At 44.1% G+C, this 27,221-nt stretch overlaps 1 protein-coding gene across 18 annotated transcripts in view; it reads right to left on the bottom strand.

The window, feature by feature from the left end:
• Nucleotides 1–4,930: 4,930 nt before the first annotated feature.
• The window catches only part of ELAVL2 (ELAV like RNA binding protein 2), a 159,011-nt gene continuing 136,720 nt past the window's right edge, over nt 4,931–27,221 (bottom strand). For 10 of the 18 annotated variants that reach the window (XM_053370622.1, XM_053370620.1, XM_053370629.1 and 7 more), the window contains 4 exons: nt 24,499–24,652; nt 20,260–20,485; nt 9,879–9,917; nt 4,931–7,779 (listed from right to left, as the gene is read on the bottom strand). In XM_053370622.1, coding sequence (XP_053226597.1) covers nt 7,449–7,779; nt 9,879–9,917; nt 20,260–20,485; nt 24,499–24,652 — 750 coding nt within the window. In that variant the 3' untranslated portion in view covers nt 4,931–7,448. Of the gene's footprint in view, nt 7,780–9,878; nt 9,918–9,949; nt 10,023–18,973; nt 19,101–20,259; nt 20,486–24,498; nt 24,653–27,221 lie in introns of those variants that run through there. The other 8 variants (XM_053370623.1, XM_053370621.1, XM_053370626.1 and 5 more) reach the window with 7 other exon arrangements.

Below are 27,221 nucleotides of genomic sequence, written 5' to 3'. Positions count from 1 at the left end.
CTTTCTAGGCATGGCACAAGTGGAAATGTGGGCGAAAGCCACATCATACAGACAAGAATCCCAGCACTCGACAAGTGGGTTCATTTAGGTGGGTTCACTAGGACTTGGGCTGGTGGGCACAGTTGACTGCCTGCCCATCTTTGCGTAGTCCAAGGTTCGGATCTCTTTTGCAACACAAAGAGTATTTTACTGAATCCTTTTACAAGGCTAGGAAGCTGGAAGACAAAGGCTGTGCCCAAAATAAATGGGGGGGGGGGAGACCGTCAATATATCCTATAAGAAAGCTTATATGTCAGAACTTTGAGGCGGCAACTCTTTTTCTCTCTTTACCTTGTTCGCCAACACCTTGTGGCAGGGATTTCTGTAAATTATGAATACTGAAAAAAGTAAGAGATAATGTGCAGGGTTCAGCAAACTTTTTAAGCAGGGGGCCAGTCCACTGTCACTCAGACCTTGTGGGGGCCCAAACTATATTTTTTTTCTTTGGGGGGGGGAATGAACGAATTCCTATGCCCCACAAATACCCCCGAGATGCATTTTTAATAAAAGCACACATTCTACTCATGTAAAAACACGCTGATTCCCGGACCGTCCACGGGCCAGATTTAGAAGGCGATTGGGCCAGATCCAGCGCCTGGGCCTTAGTTTGCCTATCCATGGGTTAGGGGTTAAAGTAGGGAGATATTGCTCATGTTTATACAAGTGGGAGTTTCCCCTTCGGGTGACGTTCTGGAGTCAATGAACACTGGATGAGACCCATTTATTGCAGTGGTTTAGAATTGGTTGGTGGCTCTCCAGACAGTTCACCTATCATCTTTGACCACTGGCTATATTGGCTGGGGGAGATTTTGATTGCTGAAGAGCCATGTGCTCCACACCCCTGGTTTATTAAGAAGGGAAAGGATCTGTTGCTGTAACCGTAAGGGTATCACTGCAAAAGAGAGTAAATCAAACAAGAGATTTTTTTTGGGGGGGGGGGAGTTCCTTTACTTTGCTAGCTGGATTTCAATGTTTTTGTTTCACTAGTCAAGATCTATTTAGTTTTATGCAAGTGAAATGCTACTGAGCTAGATTTTTTTTTTTAAAAAAAAGCCCTGTAAGCTACTTTAAACAATCCAAAAAGACATACATCGTTAAATAAATAAAATTACTATTTTCTAAAGCGGCTGCCAAGCAGCTTCATTTGATAAACAAGCATTAGTGTTAAAATGTATTATTCAAACCACTTACATCAAAATCTCAACAATGTTAAGCTAAAGAGCTCCAAATGCTTTAAGCCATTTCTCCCAGCCCCCGAAAGATGATCCACTCCCCCAAGCATTTTATAGCTGATGTTTCCCATTTCTTCTCAAGTTGTATTCTATTCTTTGAAAGATATGAATGTTTGGAATGGCAAACTAGCATTCTGATTATAGACATAATTTGTTTTTTTGTGTGTTTTTTTTAGGATAGTGAAGGGGGTGCAAGACATCTTACACTTTTTTTCAAAATAAAAGCTGCCACTCACTGTTTGGAACCAAGGCCATCTTCAATATTTTCCTTTTCGTTTCCTAACATTCTGACACACCGCCAGAAGAAAAAAAATCCTCAGCTTTCCATCTAATTAGAAGTGGCCTCTACCATTTCATAATCATATGAAAGACTGCAGTCCCAGTTTCAGCACACACTGCTATGGGTTTACGCTGATGGTAAACAAACATGAAATAAATAGCAAGTACAAGTCAGATGTCTGCAGCAGTTCATGCACACATCAACATATGAAAACAAGGAGAACTGTAATTTAGCACCTTTCTGCAAAACAAGCCATTCGCACTTCCCTTCCGATGAAAATGATCTCTTGTCTTTACAGCACTGAACATGTTTAGTGGGTAAAGATTATCTCAGTGGTAGAACACACAGTGTGTGTGCAGAATGTCTGAAGTTCAACCCCTGGCACTAGGAGAGATCTCTGCCTGAAACTTGGTTTTAAAAGGCAGTCAACAAGTATAGACCATAAAGCGTGTTCTCCTTCATGGAGAGCATGTGGTACGGTGGGGTCTAACAGGACACTCCCTCTTGGTTACTGGGCAGGGCCGTTTGGATGGCCATGACTGTGATTGGGCCAACTTGGGTTGTTGGGGAGATTTTGATGCTACCATTTAGTGGGTTCGCCCAAAGGTTATATATTCATGGCACGCAGCTCTTTTCAGTCTCTTTTGCTGCATGCATCGGATCACTCGCCCACCCTCCCTAATTTATGGCTGTTGCGTTTGACCTTGCTATGCTTGTCATGGGGTCGTCTGCTTTTGGGGCAGGGGCCTGGTAGGAATTCTGTCCATTTGGCAGATTGGCTGGTACCATTTGGTTTTTGCCTACTGCGTAGCAAATCGTCACAACTTGTAAGGTTGCGGTTAGGCATTGGTTAAAATTTGGTTGGTGGAGGGGTAAGGGTTTGCTGTGCCTGCCCCTCCACTGCTGCTGCTGCAAGGGAATTCCGTTAAAGGAATCCAGGGGTTTGCCACACATTTGCTAGGGCCGCGCAAGCCCCTGGGAGCATGCAGGGAGGGGTGACGGTATGGGGCCCAGCCCCATTCTCTCCCCAATATTGTTTTCCCTTACTGGCTTTCGCTGGAATCTGGAAGTCAGTTCTGTCCCCGGGCATGGGGACAGATAGTCATAACCAATGCCTAAGCAACCACTCACATTATGTATTTTAATAAAATTGTGGCCAAAATTATGCCAAAAACCTTAAACAAAACTTTTTGTGTGAGTTGTGATTTATTTAGGGGAGTGGCTTGGGGACCTCGACACACAATGAGATTGATGAATTAACAGTATGTGTAAAGACAGCTTCCTCCAAGCGGTGGAGCAAGCCAATTGGGAGCCTGGAGCGGTGCACGTGCCTTGCGCCCAGGGGCGGGGCCAGCCACCTGTGGGGCGGGGCCAGCCGGGGCAGGACTCTCCGCAGGGCCTTCGAGGAGTCTGCCTGCCTCCTCCCACTCAGCTGCCCTACAGCTGAGGGAGAGGAGGCGGGCAGACCATTTGGGACAACATGGAATCTGCAGGCGCCCAAGCCACCGCATCACTCCCAGGAGAGACGCGTGGCTCAGGCGCACTGCAGGCCCTGCGGTGAGTGCCGCCCGCCATTTTGTCACCCCCCTCAGTGGGGACACCCGGGGTGAAGCGCCCCTGCCGCCCGCCCCCTTCCTCTGCCCCTGCTTCCTCTGCTCCCAAAATTTAGCTCATCTCAGATTAGTACTGAGCAATATATCGATATAGCATCCAAAACCGATTTGAACCAATACTGTGATATCAGTTTCATAATTTTTGACATGGTTTCAGTTGTCGAACGCCAAAAACCTGCAAGTAAGTGCTTCCGTTTTTTAACGTTTTTCGGAACCTGAACACGCGACATGGCTTCCCCTGAGTGCAAGAAGCTCTTGCAAACCAATGGAATGCCGTCCCTTGGTTTTTGGATGTTTTGGGCTTCTGGAACGGATTTCGTTCGAGAACCGAGGTACTACTGTGTATCACGAATCATGAAGTTTCTTAGGGCTGCGTGATATATCATCCCAAACCGGTTTGAAGTCCATATTGTGATAACGGTTTCATCATTTTTGACCTGGCAATATACTGTGAGTCGTGTTTGTGTGTGTAAAAGGAAGAGAGTGAGAGAGCTATGCAAAAACCACAAGAAGGGAAAACCATGAAGCCAGCCAATGCTTCTCTCAATTCCTGCACCCCTTGTTAACTCTGCTGGCTCAGCAATCTCCTGCCTTATGCAAGGGGCAGCAAATCACAAGAGCAGCGCCGGCAAAAACCACAATGCGGGGAAATCCGTGAAGCCAGCCAATGCCTCTACGTAGCTCCATCTTTATTTCAGACATCGCGATATATCACGATGTTTAGCTGGTGACATATCACGATGCTGAAAACCAGGTATCGCCCAGCCCTAGCTCAGATTTTTAACAATTATGGAGCGAGGCGATAGCTCATTTCCTTGTTGACTGCGCTTGTTGACGTCCACTAGACTCATAGGTTCAAGGGGCTCAGCATGGTATCCATCCATCCTATCTCTTAGACCCTCCCCACCATGCAGAGATTGCAGCAAATTGAGCAGGGGGACAGGTTCTGCTACTTCTCTCGACTCAGTGTAAAAAAGGTGTTATGGTGGTCAAAATAGCACCAACACATTGGCATACATTCTCCACTCTTTATTCTAGGAAAGACCTGCAAGCCTTAAAAAGAAAAGAGACTTCTGTACTATACAGTGGTACCTCGGGTTAAGTACTTAATTCGTTCCGAAGGTCCATTCTTAACCTGAAACTGTTCTTAACCTGAAGCACCACTTTAGCTAATGGGGCCTCCCGCTGCTGCCGCGCCGCCGGAGCACGATTTCTGTTCTCATCCTGAAGCAATGTTCTTAACCTGAAGCACTATTTCTGGGTTAGCGGAGTCTGTAACCTGAAGCGTCTGTAACCTGAAGCGTATGTAACCTGATGTACCACTGTATAAGTCTAATATAACATCTGCCATTGTTGTCTCTCTTCCTGGCTTTGACTTCAGGCTCAACTCTGCTTTTTTACAAACAGCAGACAGCCACTCAGGTGCTCACCAGAGGAAATTTCTACTGCCTCGGGGGTTAGCAGGGGAAAATACCAGTTTTTATTTCAATACTGTAAACACAGATTGGCACTGTATGTAATCACATCCACTTCTCTAGGCCCCCTTCCTAGCTTGTATTAACACCTGCCATCTTGAAGAAAATGCTTGGGAAGATCAGGATGCAAATTTGCCCGATAGGTGGGTGCATGTGAGTTTGTGGGATCGAAACACCCACTTTCCTCAAACCAATGTGTGTGTGTGTGTGAGAGAGAGAGACTACTCTTATGCCCACGACAGCATACTCAAAAAATAAACAAAATTGGGTAAAGATCGCTGTACCACACTGTTCTTTCCCTTCAACTTTTGTTTATTGATGTACTGAACATGAAAAAGTACAAAGGATCCAAACACAAAAGAAAACATGTACAGCCTCTTTTTAAATACTCAACAGAATATATTTTTTTTCTACTCCAACAGATGTGAATTAAGTCATACTGTACAACTTCAAATAAATACCAGCCTTACATTTTATTAAGTGCTCTGATAAACAGTGCAAAGTGAAGCCCAACAGACACATGCCTTCTCATCGATGCCCCTTATTTGAGTGGATTTTTGATTTTGATTTTCACTATAGTCGTATAAAGCGGCAAAGGTTGCAGGTACCAGGTGCTGGACCCACCCCAACCACCATGGAACTCCATCACCTTCTGAAGCACAGGGAATTTGTGTTAATGCAGATCCCAACACGAGTGTGGGATTAGGATTAAGCCAATTGATCCGAAGAGCATTGAATGAGTCCGGCATGAGAAAAGTCGTTTGTCACTTTAGCACACTTTATTCTCTCACAGTTTTTTTTTATGTACTGTACTATACTGAAAATTTTATAACTACAATTCTTTTCTTAAAAAATAAGAATCGGAAAGCAACTGCAAATATCATGTACAAGAATGTTATGCATAGCACATTGCTTGGTTCTAAGGGGAAGCAAATGAGCATCTCAGTTTATACAAAAAGCAGAACGGATCTATATAGTTTGTCAGTGCATCCTGGAAAAGGCTCTGCCGGCCTTCAGCTTTTTAAAAATTTATTATAAGCTAGATGCTAATCAGAAAATATTTGTACTTTTTTTGACCTTAAATTTCTTCCATACATGGTAAAGTCTTTATTATTTTCCCCAAATAAGTGTTTTTAAGCGTCATACAAAGTTAAATTTCAATAGCATACAGGTATTTATGATTCTGGTATGAAAAATGTAAGGAATTTGTTCAAAACCTATGGTTATACTCATTTTTTTTACCACAAACATATTTATAAACAAAAATGTAGCATCACCATAAACAGCTGAAGCTAGACTATCTACAGACAAAATTTGCAACGTATCTGATACACTGTAAATTCAAGTCCTCAGGACAACAGAAATGAATTAAGCAGACCTCAAGTAACAATCTTAATGCCATTTATACAAAGGAAAAGGAAACATACAAAAACATTCAGAATTTTGAACATCACTTGGCATGTTAAATAAGGGAAAACGAAAAAACCAGAAGGAAACTCAAAAGTTATCAGCTGAAAAGAGGTTCATAAAACAAAAAAGATATTATTTACATTACACAAAGCTCAGGTGTTAGCCTTGAACGTAACTTTCAAAATACCTTCAAATATATCCAACGCAAGACTGCTTCTTTCCTGGTCTGCCATTGGTGCAAACCGTGTGCAAACATCTTTTTTTTTATTTTTTAAGACAAAACAATTCTTCAAACAATACTGGAAGTACATCACTAAACACCATGAGCTCTATCTGAAGGGAATTCTATAGGAAGAACAGATTTTTTCCCCTATCTCAGTTAATTTAAATTTCTTGCCTGCTCTTATATACTTTTAATTTTTTTTTCTCCTTTTGTTTCAAAACCACACAAGTTAATGTGAGCCACCTATCACATAGTAACCAGGATGTTCAGAGACTGCACCAACGATTACAAAATCAAAACCAGCAGTGCATTTCTCAGTGATTCCAACTTCTTGAGTAACAAAGATCTCTAAAGAATTTCTACATCATAAATCTCTCTAAAGTGTTTTTTTCCCCCAACCACTGCAAATTTCCTGGTAAGTTTTAAAAGCTCACTAGGTGTCATATGAAGAGATTTCTCAAAGTATTCAAGTCAAAATATTTGTTCCAGGACCTGTAAAAAGTTTCTCCAAATTTTCTCTTTTTTATAAAAATAGATGCTTTGTTTTGTTTTTTTAAACCCACATCAAAGAGGCTCTTATCTCTTTGGCAAGGTACTGCTTTACGAAAAGTTCTCCATTAATCTTACAATAAGCTTTTATAATGCACCACCCCCCCTTCCCCCAGACCCAAATAATAATTACAAAATAAATACTTTCAAACTTTATAAATAAAAATGTAAACTTCGAAACACTTTTCTTGAACAGACTAAACTGCAAGGCATTAAAGTGTAAATCAAACACAACGTAAGACTAAACTAACTCAAGGATCGTTAACACAAAGCCTCAATTAACTACTCACAGGTTCAAGGCAGTCGTGTAAAAGAAATCGTCTTCCCTTAAGCTCAAACATTTTAAAAGGTTCCGCCTTCTTCAAAGAAGGCAATAGAATGCATTGTGACAGGTAAAAACCCTGTACCTCTTGTCCATATTCAAACATAAGATATTTAAGAAGTTTTTTTTTTAATTCAAATACTAGCAATAAAAAATCTCGCATATTTCTTAGGATGCTAGTCTTTTGTCCCCCGCCCCCCCATCTCAACACTGACTTACAAAGACATTTACTAATGTATAAAGTTTCTTTTAACTTGCCTTTGTCGAATAAGTTTTCAAATATAAACTGGGCCGAGGGCACCTCATTAGGCTTTGTGCGTTTTGTTTGTTTTAAACGAGACCTGCAAAACTCTGTCTCCAAGGCGGTATCCGTTCAGGCTGGCAATAGCCATGGCCGCCTCGTCATAGTTTGTCATAGTCACAAATCCAAAGCCTTTGCACTTGTTTGTGTTGAAGTCGCGGATGACCTTCACATTGGTGACGGCCCCGAAGGGTCCGAACATTTGCCACAGGATGCTCTCGTCTGCATCGGGAGCTAAATTGTAAACAAAAATGCACCATCCGGTCCCCGCATGTCCCGGGATATTGATCCCAGCCAAACTGGTCATTCCATCAATGGTCATTGGAGAAAACCTACTAACCAATGGAGAGGGGCAAAGACAAGAGAGAGAGAGAGAAAGAGAAAGAGAGAGAAAGACAAAAAGGAGATTTTTTATTTTAAGGAGAAGGCAAGTTCAGAACATGAATTTAAAAATGCAGTCTACTTCCACATGGTATCAGCATGCTGCACAAGTTTAAACTGAGAGCCTTTCTGCCTAGTTTTGTGCCTCAAGTATGCACTGATTTCAGCGCCTACAAAGCATGCATTTGGGGGTGCCAACTTGAACGAAATATTGGGGAGGGCCAGGTAAGTCCTGCCACACATAATCGATGGTGTGACACAGAACACACACACACACCATTTGAATTGCAGTGGCCATCAACTTTAGGAGGCCCTGGCTCCTTCAAATGTTTTATTGGGGGGTAGGTGGTGGCGAAGCGATCTCGGCCCCTAGGAGTTGACTCCTCTGCAAACATTCATTGCTGCGACACAGCAGTTTTCAAACTAGGTAGAGTGCAGGACGCACGAGCCCAACTCAGGAAAAATGCATGGCAAGGAATTATCATTAAGGCTTTCGCCAGGCTTTGTGGATCCCTTTCGACAAGACTATTCTGCTGTTTGCCTGCATTGGGCCTCAAATGTGCTTGGTGCTGAGGCATGAAAGAGTTGTATGTCTCCTGGAGGCCACCTGCTGTGGCTCAACACTTCTCAGCTTGGAGTGGGTCTTTTTTAGACACGTGAGTGGCGTGTGCCTCAAAGCCAGGAGACATTTGAGAAGCGCTGAAAGTGTCAGCGCTTGGAAGCCAGCGTGAAAGTTTCAGGAGCAGCACTTTTACGTAGAAGAAAAGCAAAGGTATCCTTCAGCTTCCTCATGCTGTTAAAAATGAGGCAAATTGCAGCCATTCCCACCAATTCGCTTTTTCAGGAAATCACCTTGCCACTACACAAAAGTCGAAGGGAAAAGCTCCTCCAAGGGGGCAAAATGTTGGCCTAGCACTGGTGTCAATATTTTTGTAAAGAAGTTTAATAAAATTAAGTTATTTGTAGGCTGTACTCTTAGGGTCATCTAATCCTTTCTTCTGTAGTGAACTTATCTGCTGCGAGATGCCAGTCTTCCATTTACTGAATATTTTTGTTTTGTTCCTTTATTATTGCCTTGTGAACTATTGATCCCCCTTGTCATATGGTGCAATATCTAGTCGGGCCCCTGCTGTCCTAGTGAGACGTTAACAGTGACACATCTGATTAACAGCAACACATTATTTAGTTTCTAGTTGTCCACACCTTTCCTTCCTGCTGGGACACTCAATGTGGCGTTTGCGGACTGGTCAAACTTTGCCTTAGCCACAAAAGCGAGAACAAAAGTGTCCCTAAGACAACTGGGTATTAGAAATCCAAATACTTGTCTCTTTTTAAAAATGCAGACCTGCAATGAAATATCCACTTCAACCCTTCACTATTTGTGAAGCTTCAGCCCCCTGGCTGCAATACGAAAATATTATCACCCTGCAGGATGCGTTAAGATTTACCAAGATAATACATGCGAAGTACTTTTAGCACTAAAGAATTGCATCTGCATTACATAGCCATTATCAATGCACCAAGTCAATTGGTTCGAGTGTGGCGCTCATGACTGCCAAGGTTACAGGCTTGGTCCCCTTATGGGACAATTGCGTATTCCTGCATTGCAGGGGGTTGAACCAAATGATCCCCACAAGATCCCTTCCAATTCCATGGATCTATGACCATCTGCTGGCGCAGATACAATACTATTGGCACTGGTGGGAAAGGCCGAATAAGCAAAACTCTAGTGCAGAAAGGCCCTAAGTTGTTGCAGAATGCTAGAAAGATACAGAGGGCAATGCGATAAAGATTAATAAAATGCCAGCCATTAACTGAAAAAGACAAATACCACTGAAAATAATGCTGGAAGCTGTTGAAATTATGGATGTGATGACGAGAGAGAATGTGTTAAGTGATGTACTGAAATAAAAATAGCTTTTGTTTAATGTCTGAACATGCAGAGACAATGCAACTTAAAATAAATTAGCTCCAAAGTATGTTCAACTCAAAACAGTATAATTTATTATTAGGAAGGGTTAAGCGTTATGGACCTAACACAATTCTTCATTACCTCTTTACTCCATAAGCCATATTGAGCAGATTGTCCAACCTGCAAAACACATTTAGCAAAGTGTTCAGTCTTTGGGTCGTCTACCTTCAAGTGCAAGTTGCTAGTTGGGTCTTGAAAGGCTTCTCACAGAACAGACTTACAAGGCTGAAGATGCACAATCAATATATATTACCTGCATCCTCCTCTGCCCTCCCCGCCCCCGCTACAGAGAGATCCTATAAGTATCCCCACAAAGCCAGCCTTGATTAAATTTCCATTAGGTATTTATGCAAAAGAGCAGCTCAGCCTCGGGAGGACATAAAACAAGGCTTTCCAATTCCACGCTACCAAGACAATTAGGTGGTTTTTTTAAAAAAGTGACAGAACACACGTATTAAAATACTGGTTCAGAAAATGAATTTCACACAGAAGTCTTTACATGAGGGACCAGACCATTTTGTCCACACTCCCACTCCATTATCAGAAAGCCCTTTGGGCTGAAACACGTATTAAGTTACTCTGCACACGTTTCCTAAAGTCTGTTCCTCAAGATTTCCGACGACGAGACATTACCTTCTCGTACCACAATTAAATAGTGTTTATAAATGTTATACCTTGCACAGAAACTTGCTTAACTGTCAACCGTGCTGCCACAAACTGCAAACATTTTCTACCGTGCCAGCTTAACTTGCACAATGACCGCTCCCCGCGTAAAATGGGGGGCGACCTTTGCATGGACGCGCGCAGCCCCTGGATCTGGAGCGGCTCCATCAGCATAGGCTTGGCTTCGCCTTCCCTCAGGTGGGATACCTGGAGGTCTCCACCTACCCCAGTCAGTTGTCCAATCCCACCTGGGGGAAGCGTTGCCAAGGAGATCAGGTCAGGTGGGGGAGGGATTACCTGCCCACACAATAGAGGGAGGATCTTACCTGGGAATTCTCACTTGGCTCCAGAGCTTCTCCCACCCTACCCACCCTCAGTTAATGCCTTATTTTGCAGGTTAACTTTTCTTCACAGGTTTTGCAGGTTAACTTTTCTTACAGGTATGCGGGCGCTGCTACGTTAAGGTCGCTGTCAAAGAGCCGGAAAGGAATTTCCCTGCATTGGCAGGTTTTGCCTTTCCTGTAGCAAAACGTCACAACTTTGGCAGTATCAGGCATTGGGCGGAATCGTTTTGTCCACCTTCCTCTTTGCAGCGGCGATACCAGGGTTCCCCGTTAAAGGGGTTTCTGAAGGGAGGCTTTGACCGTACGCCGAAAGGTCGTCATTGCTCTCCCCTGTGGGAGCGGCGTAACAGGGGCGGCTATCTCTGCTTGAACATATGTTCTCCAGAGCCGGCCCATCCCCCACACAAACACTGGCTAACCCTGATGCTCCCTAGGTCCCTGGCTGGGGACTGGGGAGGGAGAACGCCCAATGCCTGAGCCAAGGTCTACTCACATTTGAAATTTAATAAAGTTGTGGCCAATTTAATCCCATAGCACGTTGTCTTGAGTCGTTATTCCACATGACGGGGGGGGGGGGGCGCCGCTCGGGACCTGGGGACTCCGCCTGTCCACGCAAAGGAATGCCAATTTGATTTTACTTTTAACCCACCGTGAAACATGAACACCTTATGCAAATCACGAAGTTTTATGCTCAATCAGAGTGATAGAGATACCCGATTGTGTCAATGCTGGTCCATATCACTTATCGTTGAGAATTCAGAAGCCACACTTGAGAACATATACACTTACTGTCCAGGAAAAAAAACTTCCTCCTGCCCATCCCATATTAACTATAGCTGAGAGCAGGCATAGGCAAACTGGGCCCTCCAAATGTTTTGGGACTACAACTCCCATCACCCCTAGCTACCAGGACTGGTGGTCAGGGATGATGAGAGTTGTAGTCCCAAAACATCTGGAGGGCCCAGTTTGCCTGTGTCCGGCTGAGTGAAAGGTTGGCACTAGCCATTACTACAATTAATACTAAGTCACTTTAATCTGCTCTCAAAATGGATGTGGCAATTCGAGGACCAACTCTGCATTGCAAATGTGACACGGAAGGCTGGCAACATTAACCCCGCTATGTGGGAATCCCTTGCAGATGACCACAGGGCCTTGGAGACAATCAGTGAGGTCAGGTCTCCGCGCAGCAGTGACCAGAAGAGGAATGACCGCTGCGAGGAATGCAGAGGGAAGAAACACCATGATACACTTGCACCAGCACAACAGGACGCCTTCGTCTCCCCGTCTGCAACAAAACATGTCTCTCCTGAATCGGTCTCCACAGTCACAGCAGGCGCCATAACTCTCCCAACAGTTTGACACTCTCTTCCATTTTCTTCTGAGGCAGATGGATGCCAACCAGCCAGCCAGCCAACCAACCAACCAACAGGGAGGAACAGAAGTGAAAAGATTTGCCTTGTGTGCTGCCTTCTGCTCACAATGATGGATGCAAAACTAAGCTGGTGTTGACTTGGATTTTAAACACACACACACACACACACACACACACACACACAAACGTATTTCTGGGCTTTGACTAAAGCAGGAGTGGTTTTGAGAGTTGGCCAACCCTCACACACCGAGAGCTCTAGTAATCCTGCCGATGTTTTCAGAAGAGAGACAATCATTCATGATCATCCTTGAGAACCGGCACTTCAGCGCCTCTCGAGAGCGATGGTGACAGGTCATCCCTCTTCGGAAGGAAGAGTTCATCTGAATACGGAAGGGCTAACGACCGTGCTGCTGATAGCTTCACAGGCAGCTGAGAAGCACTGTTCATGAGCGGTGGAAACCAACACAAAGCACACACATACAACATGGAACTAAGCTGCCCGAGTCTCTCTTTTTCTGCAGGGGGTGGGGGAATTATTACATAATGGAAATCAATTGAAAAATCACCTGGGGGCCTTGATGAAGTCCAGGGAACCCATGTAAGGTACAAATCTGTGGGAAAAACTGGAAGCAGTGCCTTTTGAGTTTAATGAAAGATCTTGACTTCCTAAGCATAAAAGTGTGTGCTTTATTGGCTTCTTTTGAAGGAAATTTAATTTCCGTAACAAGGTAGTCACCTTAGGAGGAAGTGGCTCATGGATCAAGCCTGCTTTAGTCCCATTATTTAGAAAAAGGAGCATCTGCAGGCTACAAAATACATTGGTCTTTGTTCATATGATACATTCATCCAATTATCAAGCCAGGCAGAAAGCAAAGGTTGGATAGCCATCTGTCATGGATGTTTTAGATTCCTGCATTGCAGGGGATTGGATAAAATAACTCTTGGGTTCTCTTCCAACTCTACAATTCTAGGACTCTAGGATAGCAGCATTCATACAGTCGTACTTCGGAAGTCGAAAGGAACCCGTTCCGAAAGTCCGTTTGACTTCTAAAACGTTCGGAAACCAAGGCGTGGAAGCTCCTGCAGCCAATTGGAAGCCGCGTCAGACGTCCGGGTTCCAAAGTCCGTCTGTATGTGTTTCTGCCCATAATTCCCTGTCCAACACAAGCCACTTTCACACTGAACACGTCCACACTTTGACCCAATTTCCGCACCCAAAACTCCTAATAAGAAGCTCTGTTTTAGACCTAGCTATCACAACCTTCAAATATCTGTGGGTAATTATGCACAAACTCATTTGCACAATTATAGAAGTAAATGGAAGACTGTGTTAAGCACTTGATGTTATCAGCCTATGGAATAAATTACTTAATTACGCAAATTGTTCAAGTGAAGGGAAGTTGTCACTATGAAAACACTCTGATCACCTCAAGATGAGATGTATGAGCAGTGACATCGCCTTGGAATTAACGTTTTTGCCTTTTTATGGAAAGAAATCCTCTGGAGATGAAAACACCATACAAAAACTAGAAGAGGTCCGAGAGGAACACAGCTTCTTATGTCCCTCAGTTGCCTTTGGCGAAAACATGTCTTGAAAAGCCTCTGAAACCGCATTACACACTTCAATGTTGTCCCTGGTGAGACTTTAAAAAACAACGACAACCCTGCGAACTACAGCTCCATTCAGACTAGACGTGATCGTGGGATGAGCAAGCAAATCATGAGCCCCATCAGGGTTTTAAAAATAATTGTTGCAAGCCATCACAATCTACTGCCTATGCTTGCCTTTCAGCAAATTTAATAGCTAAACTGACATGTGATTCATCAAAATCAAATGAAAGTTTTGTGAATGCCAAGATCTCTTCATTGGGGGGGGGCAGGGGGATACACATGAATTCTGACAATTAGGCGATTACAGTGGACCCTTGGTTCTCAAACGACTTGGAACCCAAACACTGCAAACCCGGAAGTAAATGTTCCGGTTTGCAAACTTTCGGAAGCCGAATGTGCTCTGTTTTGAGTGCCACGCTTCCGTTTTGAGTGTTACGCTGAGGTCTGTCTGTTTTTGCTATTTATTTTGCGTTTTTGTGGGTCTTTTGTTTTTGTGACTGTGTGGAACCCAGTTCAGCTACTCACTGATTGATTGATTGTGTGACTGCAGTACACTGTTTATCGCTTTCATTTTATGGATCAATGGTCTTGTTAGAAATTCATGTTAAATTGCTGTTTTATGGCTTGTTTTTAAAAGTCTGTAATGGATCAATCCATTTTGCATTACTTTCTATGGGAAAGCGCACCTTGGTTTTGGAACGCTTTGGTTTTGGAATGGATTTATGGAACAGATTAAATTTGAGAATTTGAGGCTATTCACTGTATCAGCATTTACTGGTGAAGATTTAAATTATTATTATTATTATTATTATTATTATTATTATTAATCATTTACTATTTCTACCCTGCCCATCTGGCTGGGTTTCCCCAGTCACTCTGGGCAGCTTTCAACAGAACATTAAAAACAGAATAAAACTTCAAACATTAAAAACATCCCTAAACAGAGCTGCCTTCAGATGTCTTCAAACATTCGTTGAATTAATCTGAGATTGTCAGTATGCAATTAACGACATGCACAAAGTTCTGGACATTTACTTGGTCAGTGGCCATGGAGAGAGAATATTTGTAAGACTGAGTGTTTTTTGCTCTTGAATGCTTGCTTAAGTCTGTCCCAAAAGTCTGCCCCATACAAACGACGACTGAGGAGGAGGCGGAGCTGGAGCCGCAGCATTAAGCTGCTAAACACGCCCCCCGGAGACACCTGGTTGGCTGCCTCCGGTGGGCGCGGGCGCCAGCCAGGTGAGGAGGGGCGGGGGCTAAGGCCCCCGGCCAGGGGCGGAGCTCGGGCTCCCACCCACAACCACTCCTCTCTCTTCCAGGGAGGAGAGTCTTTGCAAACGAACACAATCCATGTATTTCTATAATGAAGACCATTATTCTGAACCCTGAAATTTCTATGTACTTGACACTCAAAACTTCTACATGGTATTTTAGCAGCAAAGAAATAACCTTGACTGATGAAGCATAATTGTTAATGCTTTGGGGGGTCGGGCCAATGGTAGCTGCATTAATGAATGCAGGATTCCCCCTTTTCCAAATCAAATTGAGACAGCCATTAAGATACTTCTTTAAGTATACAGTTTTAAAGCGCTTTCTTTTTGCACGTTCTACGTTAGGTTTCTATGCTTTATAATTAATTTACAATAATTATCATATTGCACTTTTTTGTTTACTATCAGTGAGCTGCACTGGGAACTAGGGGCGGGTGATGTATCGACAGATAGTCCAAAACAGATAGTCCAAAAAAGTCCATTTCATGATATCGGTTTAAAGTCGATAACCAGTTTAAAGTCCGTATTGTGCTATAGGTTTAATCATGTTTGACCTGACAATATATTGCAAATCACGGTGTGTGTGTGATGCAAAAATCACAATGTGGGGAAAAGCCAGCCAGTGCCTCTATATAGCTCCAGCCTTATTTCAGACATCGTAATATATCAGTATTTCACGATGTTTAGCTGGTGATGTATCACAATGTTGAAAACCAGCTATCTCCCAGCCCTACTGGGAAGTTAAATTGATGTTGGAGGTATAGGTTTTAATCAAATAACGCAGGTGTACATGACCTTTACACATTAAGTCATGTGTCCTAACTGGGATGGGAGAGCCACTTCCGCCTGAGGAGGAGGTGGGGTTGCGGGCTTCACAGCCCCTCCATGTGCGCAGCGGGCGGAGCCAGCCCACACGACTGGGGGAGATTCCCGGCCGTGTCACCCCCTGGCCAGCCAATTAGCTGGCTCGGGTGCGTGGCCTGCCCTTTTTGCCGCCCGCCAGCTGTTCCTGCTTTTTCCCACCCTATAAGGTTTTCGTTCCTTGACCTTGCTATGGATCTTGGTTGGTCACCGTTGAGGGGCCTGGTAGGAATTTTTCCACTTGGCAAATTGGCACCAGCCACTTGGTTTTCGCCTATCTCGTAGCAAATCGTCACAACTTTCTGGGTATCGGCGGTTAGGCATTGGTATTGTTCTGTAGATGGAAGAGGGGAAGTAACACCATCACCTGCCCCACATATTGAAGGGTAGTCCGTTAAAGGATTCCGGGGGGCGTGGCCCTGTCCAAAGCCTAAGGAGGTGAGGGTCCAAGGCACACCCCCTAGCAGTGACTCCCTGGGGGAGTTCCTAGTTGATGTGCATCAGCAGGACTCCCCCTACTGGTGGTTCGCCCTTCTTGGACTTCAAGCAGACGGGCTGGAGTCGGATATAGTCGGTTAGGACCAATGCCTAAGCCAATACCACTCATCACCTGTAACCAATAAAGTTGTGGCCTTTTTTAGCCCATTAACCTTAATAATAGTGTCGTGTGTCATTATTTCCACCTGGGGGGGCGGGTCAGGAACTTGCCTGGACCAGGACTATTTCCTAGACCTTTGGCAGCCCAGAAATTGAGCAGCCAAGTGGCAGTTGGAGTATCTGAGAACTTGCAGAAAACTTATTAGGGCGAGGCAAAAGTGTATGTTATGTCTATTTTACTGTATTCTAAATATAACTTAAAATGTAACGTTCGTTGGGAGGTTAAAGTATAAATACTGCAGATCTAGACACTGGTATATGCACAGTGGGAATCCCCTAAAATCTTGGATAAGACCTCCACTTAGAATTGACACCTCAGATTAAAAGAAACCAGCATAATTCTCAAATCACTTCAGAAGTAAGAGCAAGAGGCTGCAGGACATTACGGATTCCAAAGGTTGCGAAACATTTATGTGATGTGGAAAAGGGTAAGATGGATCATCCATTATCAAGGAACTGTATTGTTCTGGCAACTTCCAGACAGCAAAAGTGCTGATACATTCATCCTGCTCTAGTTTAAAGCATGGAAAAACTTGCCTCGTGTTTTAATTAAGCTGTTGAGCAAAGTGTTTGGGCATGAAGTAATATGCCATCAGAAACATGGGTCCAAGTGAAACTGATTGTCTTAATTTTTAATTGAAATTTTAATTAAAATGGAAAAGTTTTAATTGAGGGAACTGAGTAAGAGGACATTTATCAACTTCTGTGACTAGTTATCTGTGCTAGAGGAGTTATACATAGGTGTAACAGTGTCGGGGGGGGGGCAGAATTCCAGTGCCAGATTGCAGCTGATTAAACACACCTGAAAATCTTCTGCATTGCATCATGAGCTATCCTATCCCTGCAGTGAATAGGCTACAAACCTGAGGACAGGCCCGTGAGGAATTTGTTTGAAGCCCAGGATGGGAGTCTTGTTAGAATACAGTTATAAACTCAAACGAAAAAGCAGCTGGTCCCTGGAGGGGAGCCCCCGGCCACCTTAACCCTCCAAGTTCCGGGTCAAGTGTACCCGGCGGCCCCCGCCCTCTGCATGGGCTTACCGAAGAATGCAACCAGGAATTAACCCCCACTGAAAAATAGTCCCACTAGCTTCCGAGTCACAGGCAGTAGTGTCCAGAACTAGAATCAGAGGTGTGAAAAGCCTAAATTAAGCTAGAGGAAAACTTTGAAAGCTGCTGGGATCAAGTTCTGAGCCTTAAGTTCCCTGCCCGCTACCAGCCCATGCCATTCCACAAAACGACAGTAGGAGCAGCAGTCAACACAGATGGAAGGCAGTTTTGCCCCCCTCTCTTATTTCCACTTTGATACACTGAGTAGCAGTTACACTGGGTTGTAAGTCCCATAGGCCAGTGTAGCTACTGCACTTGCAGAAGTCCTAGAGAGAAACACATCCTTCTCCTCTCCCTGTGTGCCATTACTGTTTCCTGACATTGCTACTCGATGGAAGACAATGGAATGGGGGTTATGATTTTTTAACGGGCTCTGGGTTGGGTTTGGGAGAAAAGACTTTCAATTTGGGGAAAAGGACTTTGAAAATCTCCAAGTCCGTCTGGGGTAAGCCAGGGAGATCTTGCCCATCCTCTAGGTCAGGAATAGTCATCATCATCATCATTAATAAATTATGATTTATTGCCTATACCCCGCCCATCTGGCTGGGTTTCCCCAGCCACTCTGGGTGGCTTCCAGCAGAATATTAAAATACAATGATTCATTCAATATTAAAAACTTCCCCAAACAGGGCTGCCTTCAGACGTCTTCTAAAAGTCCGATAGTTGTTTATTTCTTTGACATCTGATGGGAGGGCGTTCCACAGGGCGGGCGCCACTACCGAGAAGGCCCTCTGCCTGGTTCCCTGTAACTTCGCTTCTCGCAGTCGCCCACTCCATTTATTGTTGGACTACAACTCCCACTATCCCTAACCGCTGGCTCTGCGGACTGGGGATGATGGGAATTGGAGTCCCAACAACATCTAGAGGGCACCATCTCATTTGAAAACTTAATTGTGGGGTGAAACCACTCCGGTTCACAAAATGAGTGCTGAAGGATGCCTTGGCAATAAAGGCCAACACACTCTCTCTCTCTTTTTCAAACTGTGAGAAAGGTACAGTGGTCAAAGCAAGCCTATTCTGGAAGTGGTTAAGGAATGCAGGCGCAGCTCTCGGAATTCATCCCAACATCTCCCAACAAGTATTGTGTATTCCAGCACGCATGCCACATTCCCCCTTCATATCCAGCTGCCGCCACTCAAAACACAATGAATACCACTCACAATTTGTAAGCTTACAGGTGATCTAGGGGACAGCTGGGCCGCTGGGATTTTGGAGAAAGACTGCTCCGGGGGTTTCAAAAGGCCACGGGGGCATTGTGTGTGTCACCATTTCTGCAGGAGTTTATTTACCTCTTTTTTCATGTCAGTGCAGTCATTCCCCAATGGCCTTAACTTCAGGCACAGGGCATTCTGGGGTTCCTCTTCTGAGCAGTGCTACCTCTGCCCCGGCACTCAGTACTGGAGCAGGCATTCTGCCTATGGAGAAAGGGCAAGTCTACTTTTATTCAATATTCAGCGGCTTGACAAGAGTATCCTTTGATGAGAAAAACACAAAAACCAAAAGAAAACCTCTAGGAAGATTAGAAAAATCCACTGAATACTGAATAAAAACAACTGCCTTTTGTCTGCTCCGAGAGAAGAGCTCGCCAGGACGAACGCTTTTAAGGGTGAACAAAGTTAATGGAACAAAATGCAAAGAAGTTGCCTGGATTTCGTTTAAATATGCCATTGGCCAGGTGCTTAATTGAAACATTAAAATTAAAGTCCTGGCAAAGCCTAGGTTTTTCTCTCCCCAATGTGAGTATTTTTGCTTCTCTTTGAAGGAAAAACCAACTCATCCGATTCTGTTTTTGCTCTACTTTGCAGCGATTCTCGGCTGACTCCAACTCTTTATAACCTTTCTGGAAAACCCGGATTCTAGTGCAAGCCAGCGTCAAAGTTCAGAGCATGCATGTGCAAGTGTGCATATGCACATAACACAAAATCTCTCATAGCACGGCGCTAAATAGAAAACCCTAAAGCAGTTACTGAATGTAGTTCAACACAATGTTTGTTTCAATTCACACCATCTGTCCTTTTCAGTACACTAAAATATCACAAGAGAAAAACATATGGCTGCAAAGCTCTGTGCCACAGGAACAGAGACCCACACAAAAAACTGTCCAAACTACTTAAAAAAACCAAAAAACATTTTTTTCCACAGGAAAAAATAAGAAAAAGGGTAAGGTTAGAAGGACGATCCAGAAAGTGGAGAAGAATGGACAATGTCCAAGGCAAACTTTTAAATAAAGAGAATTGTATGGTTGAGAAAGATGTCTGATTTAGTAGAATTATTTACTCTAGAAGTTTAAAAATAACCCTAAAACCCTGGTTGGAAAAAGAATGTTTCCCCATTTCTTTAAGCACTACTAATTAGCAGCTTAAACTCTTCTGTTTATAGCTGCTAACAGATTGCAGTGCTGTTAAATAAGTGTTGACTGCTATGCCTTCCAGACACACACAAAAGTTTAAGAAACTCAATAACTCTCATATGAGGAAATGCAATTCCTACCAGAGAGAGGACAACCTGGTTCAAAGGAAAATTGGGACCGAATGGTTGGGGGTCTCAAAAGGGTTCCTATACATTTCCACTTACCTAAAACGTTGAGCCTGCTGAGCTAGAGGTCCTGGGTACCTTCTGTTTGGAGACTGGTACAGCTGGGAAAGGATGGCCTGGTTTGTTTTTTGGCTTGGATTGTTGGCGAACTTTACAGTGATTGGCTCTGTGGCACTCGGCGGTTTCTGTCCGTTCAAGCCTTTGATGGCTTCTTCTGCCTCAATCCGCTTGTCAAACCGGATGAAGCCCACACCCCTTGAAACTCCTGCATAAAGGTAGAAGACTCGTTCACTGCTCTCTTCCAAAACAATGCCGACACACCCAGAACCCCCATTTTCACAGCTACATGTAAGCCAACAAGCCGTATGAAGCAACGGAGGACAAGACCAGCCACAGAAAAACAATGCTGTCCAGGGAAAAAACAACGTTGTCCAGGGTTGTAAAGACTGCGGAGAGAATAACTGGGTGCACTCTTCCCACCTTGGATCAAATCTACACTTCCAGGTGCCATAAGAAAGCTGCAGAGATAGCGCAGGATAGTGCGCACCCCAGAAATGATCTCTTTCAGCTTCTGCCTTCTGGAGGAAGGTACAGGGTTATAAAGACTAGGACTAGCCGCCTGAGAAACAGTTTCTATCCAAATGTGATTTTGGTTTTAAACGCAGTGTAAGGAGTCTCTATGGGAGTGTATTGTATTTTAAAAACGGGGTATCAGAGTTTTTAGGGGGCTAACCAGGTTGGGATAGAAGGCTTGTTGGTTTTGAATGTCTTATGTAGATTTTTTCCCCCAATTTCGTTGTTCTGTATGGGACAATGACAATAAAGATTATCGCTATTGTAGAAGCTGAAGAGGCAGTTCCTGTCCCCACCAAGGTTGTAACACATTTGTTTCCCAAACTCAGGTCTCCGGTTGTTTTTGGACTACAACTCCCATCATCCCTAGCTAGCAAGGCCAGTGGCTCATGGAAGATGGGAATTGTAGTGCAAAAGAGTGGCTGGGTATAAATAACAGCTGGAATGCTGGAGGCGACACAACTGCGGGAAGCTCAAGGAAGCCCCATCAACTGTGGTGCCTTCCCCAAAAAAGCAAGCCTAGAGTGAGAGACTAGGGCAGGCATGGCCAAACTTGGCCCTCCAGCTGTTTTGGGACTACAATTCCCATCATCCTTGACCACTGGGTCCTGTTAGCTAGGAATGATGGGAGTTGTAGTCCCCAAACAGCTGGAGGGCCAAGTTTGGCCATGCCTGGACTAGGTTCCAGGAACCCTCTTCGACGCACATTTTTGGGGGTGATCTGTGGGTCTGTGCAGGACCTGGTGAGAGCCAGGAAAAATGGGTGGAGTCTTAAAGAAGCATCAGCAGGGGGAAGTATCTTCAGAAGGGAGGTGTGTCAGAAGGATGAGGATGTGTGTGTGTGTGTGTGTGTGTAAGTATGTTGCATTAATTGTTTTATTGCATAATTTTGGAACATTCGTTCTTCTTGTTCAGTTCTCTGGACACTGGAGCAGTGTTTCCTAAAGTGGGCAAAACCACCCTCTTGGGGGGCAGGTGGGCGCTGGAACAATCCAGGGGGGCAGTAGTAGCCTTGGAAGCAATTGGCAGGCGTTGGCAGGGGGAGGTGGTAGCATAAGGAAAGAAAAATTTGGGGGCGAAAACTGTTCTTACATGTTTCACCAGTTGTGTAATGACGTTTACCATCAGGTCAGGAGGTGTTGCGAGACAGCAACAATACCTCCCCTGGATTCGGCAGTCATGCTGGAGGCAAGGGGTTTCCAAGGCTTGGGGGAACCCTTTTCAGCTTCCCCCAGGCCCGAGAAGTGGATTGTAGCCTGCCTGCCTGCCTGCCTATTTGGCCAATGGCAGGTGGGCTGCGGCACCAGCCCCACCCTTGGGGCAGATGGGACTGAGCCATCAGGCTTGACTCGTAGATTTCCAGGGCGGCACTGAGTCATTTTTTCCTGAAAAGGGGGCGGTAGGCCAAACAAGTTTGGAAACTTCTGGTTTAGAGGTATTTCCGCCTATTAAGCGGCACACAAATTGCTTCACACGCAACGTAATGTTAACACTTAAGTTTAAGGGATCAAAGAAGACAACAGCCTTCTGGAGCCACAGAAGGCCCCCAGGTTCAAACTCTGGTAGAGATGGGCAAAAAAACACCATCTGAATCTCTTGAAAGCTGCTGTTTAATTAGCACAATGTAAGGCATTGGTATTAGGCAACTTGGTTAATTTGCAGGATCAGGCACTTCTACTCAAAACCGCGCCATTTTGCTTTTTTGCGTGTGAATTTTTTATTTTTTGCCTCCCGCTTTTCCACACATGGTTACTCTGCTATACGCTGGCACCAATCTGTGTGTGGTTGAGAGGGAGAATTCTCTGGACCTGCCTTTCCTAGGTTCAAGCTATTCCTGATTTTGCACACACCGCTATGAGCAGCGAGATGCAAAATCACATGTGTCATATGGAAGGACTGGATTAATGCATACGGCTGGGGAGAAGACAACACACAACAGCACGACCCTACCTAGAGCCCTAGTCAATGGCTATGTTATGTTGCAGCTGTAGCTACCCTCCTTCAGAACTAATTCTAATGTGGATTTCCATACCGCAATGTTAACTGGGAGTACGCCCTAATCAGCAACAAGTGCAATGAAATTTCAGAGTCTACCAAAGCACAAGAAAACTTTACAATCCCCCCCAACTGAATGCATATTTTAGAAACACACATTGTTTTTAAGTAACACCCCTGGAAGGGGCTGCTGTTGTTGTTTTTTTGAAGAGGGAATTTTAGGGAACACTGAAAAAACTCATTATAAAAGGGCAATTCCCGTGTAATACTGTGACGATGCATCTTTTTTTAAAGCAGACAAACAGCAGGCATGTGGATAATGCGTCCTTCTCTACAAAGTATGTCTGCATAACCATGGTTATGTTGACGGTGGCAAAAACAAACCCCTGTGTTGCAATACAGAATAATCTGCTCAAATACAGCAGAAACCATGGTTATGAACATAACTAATACGTGGTGCTCTAACCTTGCCTCTTGGGTTTACCACAGTCCAATGGGATGCTGGTCTAAGACATGCTTTTGGGTGATCCATCAGTACGGTAATGTTCTTACATACCGTATTTTTCTGTGTATAACACGCCCCCGTGTATAAGACACCCTCTATTTTGGGGGACTCCAAATTAAGAAAATCCCCCTATGCACTATCTGTGTATAAGACGAGCCCCAAATTTTAACACAATTATTTAATATAAAAAAACCCTAGTCTTATACATGGAGAAGTACGGTACTTAGCCTTTGCCTTTGTTCATATGCAGTTCCACGGCTTTAACTGGGACCCATGCACAGAAACCTACTTTCTGTTCAAATCAAAACCTTGGTTTAGCAAAAGCAGCTGATAGTCACAAAGTCACCAGGTCTATTTAAAATTTTGTTCGTGGCATTGAAGAAAACACTATCTAGCTTGGAAATTATGGTAGAATAATAGGACAGCCTGCTGTATATTTTCCTAGGATTTTGAAATGCGTTGGGAGAAAACAGAAGATTCCTGAACCCTTAATAACAAGAAAGGGTGCTCTATTCTCCAGGCCCTCTAATGGATTAGTCTACTTCATTGAGATTATATTATATCAGAAACAGAAAAAAATATGGAGCAATATGCTCACTAGGATGGCAGTGCCTGGAGAGTTAAGACTGAGATTAATATTTATGCATCAAATCAATATGCCTTTCAGACTTGTTTTTTTAAACCCGTGGGATTTGTTTTCCTCTAGATCTCAACAGTTAATATTCTTCAGGACGAGGATAATGCAACATTATATATATAAAAAATCTGAGTAGCAATTACTAGTTTGCATTTCATGTAGACTTAGCCTAAGATAACAGCAGAGCACTTCCATGTAGGATTTTGCTTTCCTTATTTTATTTTTAAGACTGTTTATTAGCACTTTATAAGGAGTACAGGGACTATTTTCACTCGGCGGCTTGGAAATGAGGATTATAGCAGCTGTAAATTTATTACAAGGCATGAAACAGGCTTCAAAACCTGCACCTTCGAGGTGGAAATGACTCAGGGCTGGCTGACTACACACTACAATCTATTTTAGTCCATGCATATTTATGAAAAACTCCAGCAGAAAATTGTATTTTCTGGCCCATATATACCTTTGATATATTCTGAAGGCAGGCTTGCTGTATTGGAAGATGGAATATCTCACAACCTGCCAGGCTGAGAAAAGTGAGAGAGATAGTAGGGCGCAGCTGTCGACTTACCAGTGACTTGGTCCACTAGAATACGAGAAGTAATGATACGTCCATACTGGGAGAATAGCTGCTCCAATTCTTTCTGGGTCATAGTTTTTGGGAGACCACTGACATACAGATTTGCATCTCTAATGGAAGCTGAACTTGGTCGCGCATAGGAAACCTGTGGGAAGAGAATAAAGCGTTTGCTGTTCCGTCATGCAAATGGCCATACAAGAAGAACGGAAAGATTGAACAGTGCAAAGGCTAGTTTTCCTTTCAAAACCAGATGGGCAATCTAAACCAAGAACCTTGCATCCTCTGCAGTTGGTACTGTGCCGATCAGATAGGTTATCCAATGCCAGGAAACTATACCAAATAACTTAGAAGTATATTTAAATGCCCTTGTTTTTCGCAATTGCTCTCTAAATTGTGTGTTGAGACACCACGGTTACAGAAGTCGTTGATGCCATTTCCTTCATCTTCAGCGTTAATAAATAAATATGGGCCGATTATAGCAAAATTAAATCAAATCAAAAGCCATCATCGACAAAAAAGGATCAATTAGTTAAGGAAGGGAGAAACCTGGAAAAATGTCTAGGGAGGGCAAAAGGATAACCAATCAGAGGTAAGTACCCCTTCTCCACAGCGATGCGTGGGTCGTTGGGGGTTAGTATAATAATACACTACTCTTAGTCAGTGTTAGAAACTCAGATATGCAAGCTAGGTGACAAATGGCTCCTTAAACCAGGATTAAAGGTAAAGGTAAAGGGACCCCTGACCATTAGGTCCAGTCGTGGCCGACTCTGGGGTTGTGGCGCTCATCTCGCTTTATTGGCCGAGGGAGCCGGCGTACAGCTTCCAGGTCATGTGGCCAGGATGACTAAGCTGCTTCTGGCGAACCAGAGCAGCGCACGGAAACACCGTTTACCTTCCCGCCAGAGCGGTACCTATTTATTTACTTGCACTTTGACGTGCTTTCAAACTGCTAGGTTGGCAGGAGCTGGGACTGAGCAACGGGAGCTCACCCCGTCGCAGGGATTCGAACCGCCGACCTTCTGATCGGCAAGTCCTAGGCTCAGTGGTTGATACCACAGTGCCACCCGCGTCCCCAAACCAGGATTACTGTGGCCTAAACTGAATGCTTAGTTGCCATTTGGAGGAGCAATATGACCTGGCACCTGGGTATCTTCACTTGGCCACAAGTGACCAATAGCCAGGTGCAAAATGCCTTGCAAATTTCGAACTCTGCTGTTAGTAAAAAAAGTTATAAATAGAAGCTGAACTATGATCTCATTTAGCCAAAGCAAAAGATATATTTTCCTTTTCCTTTTCTTTTTTACAATTTCCAGAACCATCAACAGGGAAGCAGGACGAGAAGTACATCAGCAGCAGCGCCCGCTTTCTGCCCCCAGAACCCTCAATGCTTGTGACACATGAATTGAGCATTTGGGGCATCTACTGAGAAGAGAATCACAGACTTGTAGAGTTTCATGGATTATGTTTTCCATCGTCCTCACAGGCTGCAACAAGGACCCAGCCGGCAGCATTTAAGCCAACGCTGGGCCTGCCATTTCATCCAACGAAAGGCTAGCCCTGTCATCCAAGACAAAAATCATAAATCACCGATGTGTTATTAGAGACTGTACAGTAATTAAAATACCAACAGTTGCAAAGGTGGCAGGCCAATACTTGTGATTCCAGGAATGGGTGCCACGGTGATCACACGGTGATCAAATCTGAGGTTTTGTCAAGAGGACAGAAACAAACCTACCAACTGAGCCATAAGAGAAAGCCAACAAGCAGAAAAGGCCCTCAATCAGGCATAGGCAAATGCGGCCCTCCAGATGTTTTGGGACTACAACTCCCATCATCCCTGTTAGCTAGGGATGATGGGAGTTGTAGTCCCAAAACATCTGGATGGCCGAGTTTGCCTATGCCTGCCCTAAATCCTCCTTTCACTTGTGGCAATGGCAGTGCCCCGTAGTTGCAGAAATGCATCTTGTTCTTGCATCTTTAACAACAACAACAACTTTTATGATTTATACCCTGCCCATAGTTTTCCTGACTGTTTTCCTTTCCCCTTGCCTTCACACCTGCAGATTGGCTCCATGTCTGAATGGTGCTCACAAAAGCACCGCTATTTGCTGCATGGCATGGAGAGAGTTGGCCTTGCGCAAGACCAACATGCTGCCTTGGGTTTCAATGCCGCTGCTGTAATGGACTTTGCTACGATTTAAACTAATCAAATTTATTTCCTCCTGTTGATATCTCAGTGATTTTGACTAGAGCGAGCAAAAGGTTTGCAAGCTAAACGTGTTGAAACAATATCAAATTGCTTTTCGTAGGTTATGGGAAATTTCAAGCTGTGTTGTTGTTGTTTTCAGCTTGCCAATGTGGAAAGGCATATCATCTTATGAAGGCACAGAGATCAGATGCTTCTCAGCAGCCTCCAAGTGTTTTTGCCGGCCTGGAAGGCGTTGTTGAAGTTCAATGATGCCTCATGCCTGCAAAGATGGAACAATGTATTTTTGTGTGCGTGGGTCGAACTCCAATGTTTGTGAGGTCTACTGTATTAAGTCGTATGGATTGCTCCACTCAAAAGGCTGCCCACGAGGGAGGAGGCACTGGCCTCTGCTTAAAAATCGGGTCCTCCCTTACAGAGGGCACGTATTGCGGTGAGACCTGGAAAACCAACACCCTGTGTTGTAGGTGGGCAGGATTGGTCAGCCGTAACATCCGATTGGTAGGTT

The sequence above is a fragment of the Podarcis raffonei genome, chromosome 17 (genome assembly GCF_027172205.1).
Source record: "Podarcis raffonei isolate rPodRaf1 chromosome 17, rPodRaf1.pri, whole genome shotgun sequence".
NCBI lineage: Eukaryota > Metazoa > Chordata > Lepidosauria > Squamata > Lacertidae > Podarcis > Podarcis raffonei.
Note: the sequence above shows the minus strand (reverse complement) of the source record. Positions and strands in the feature narration are given on the sequence as shown.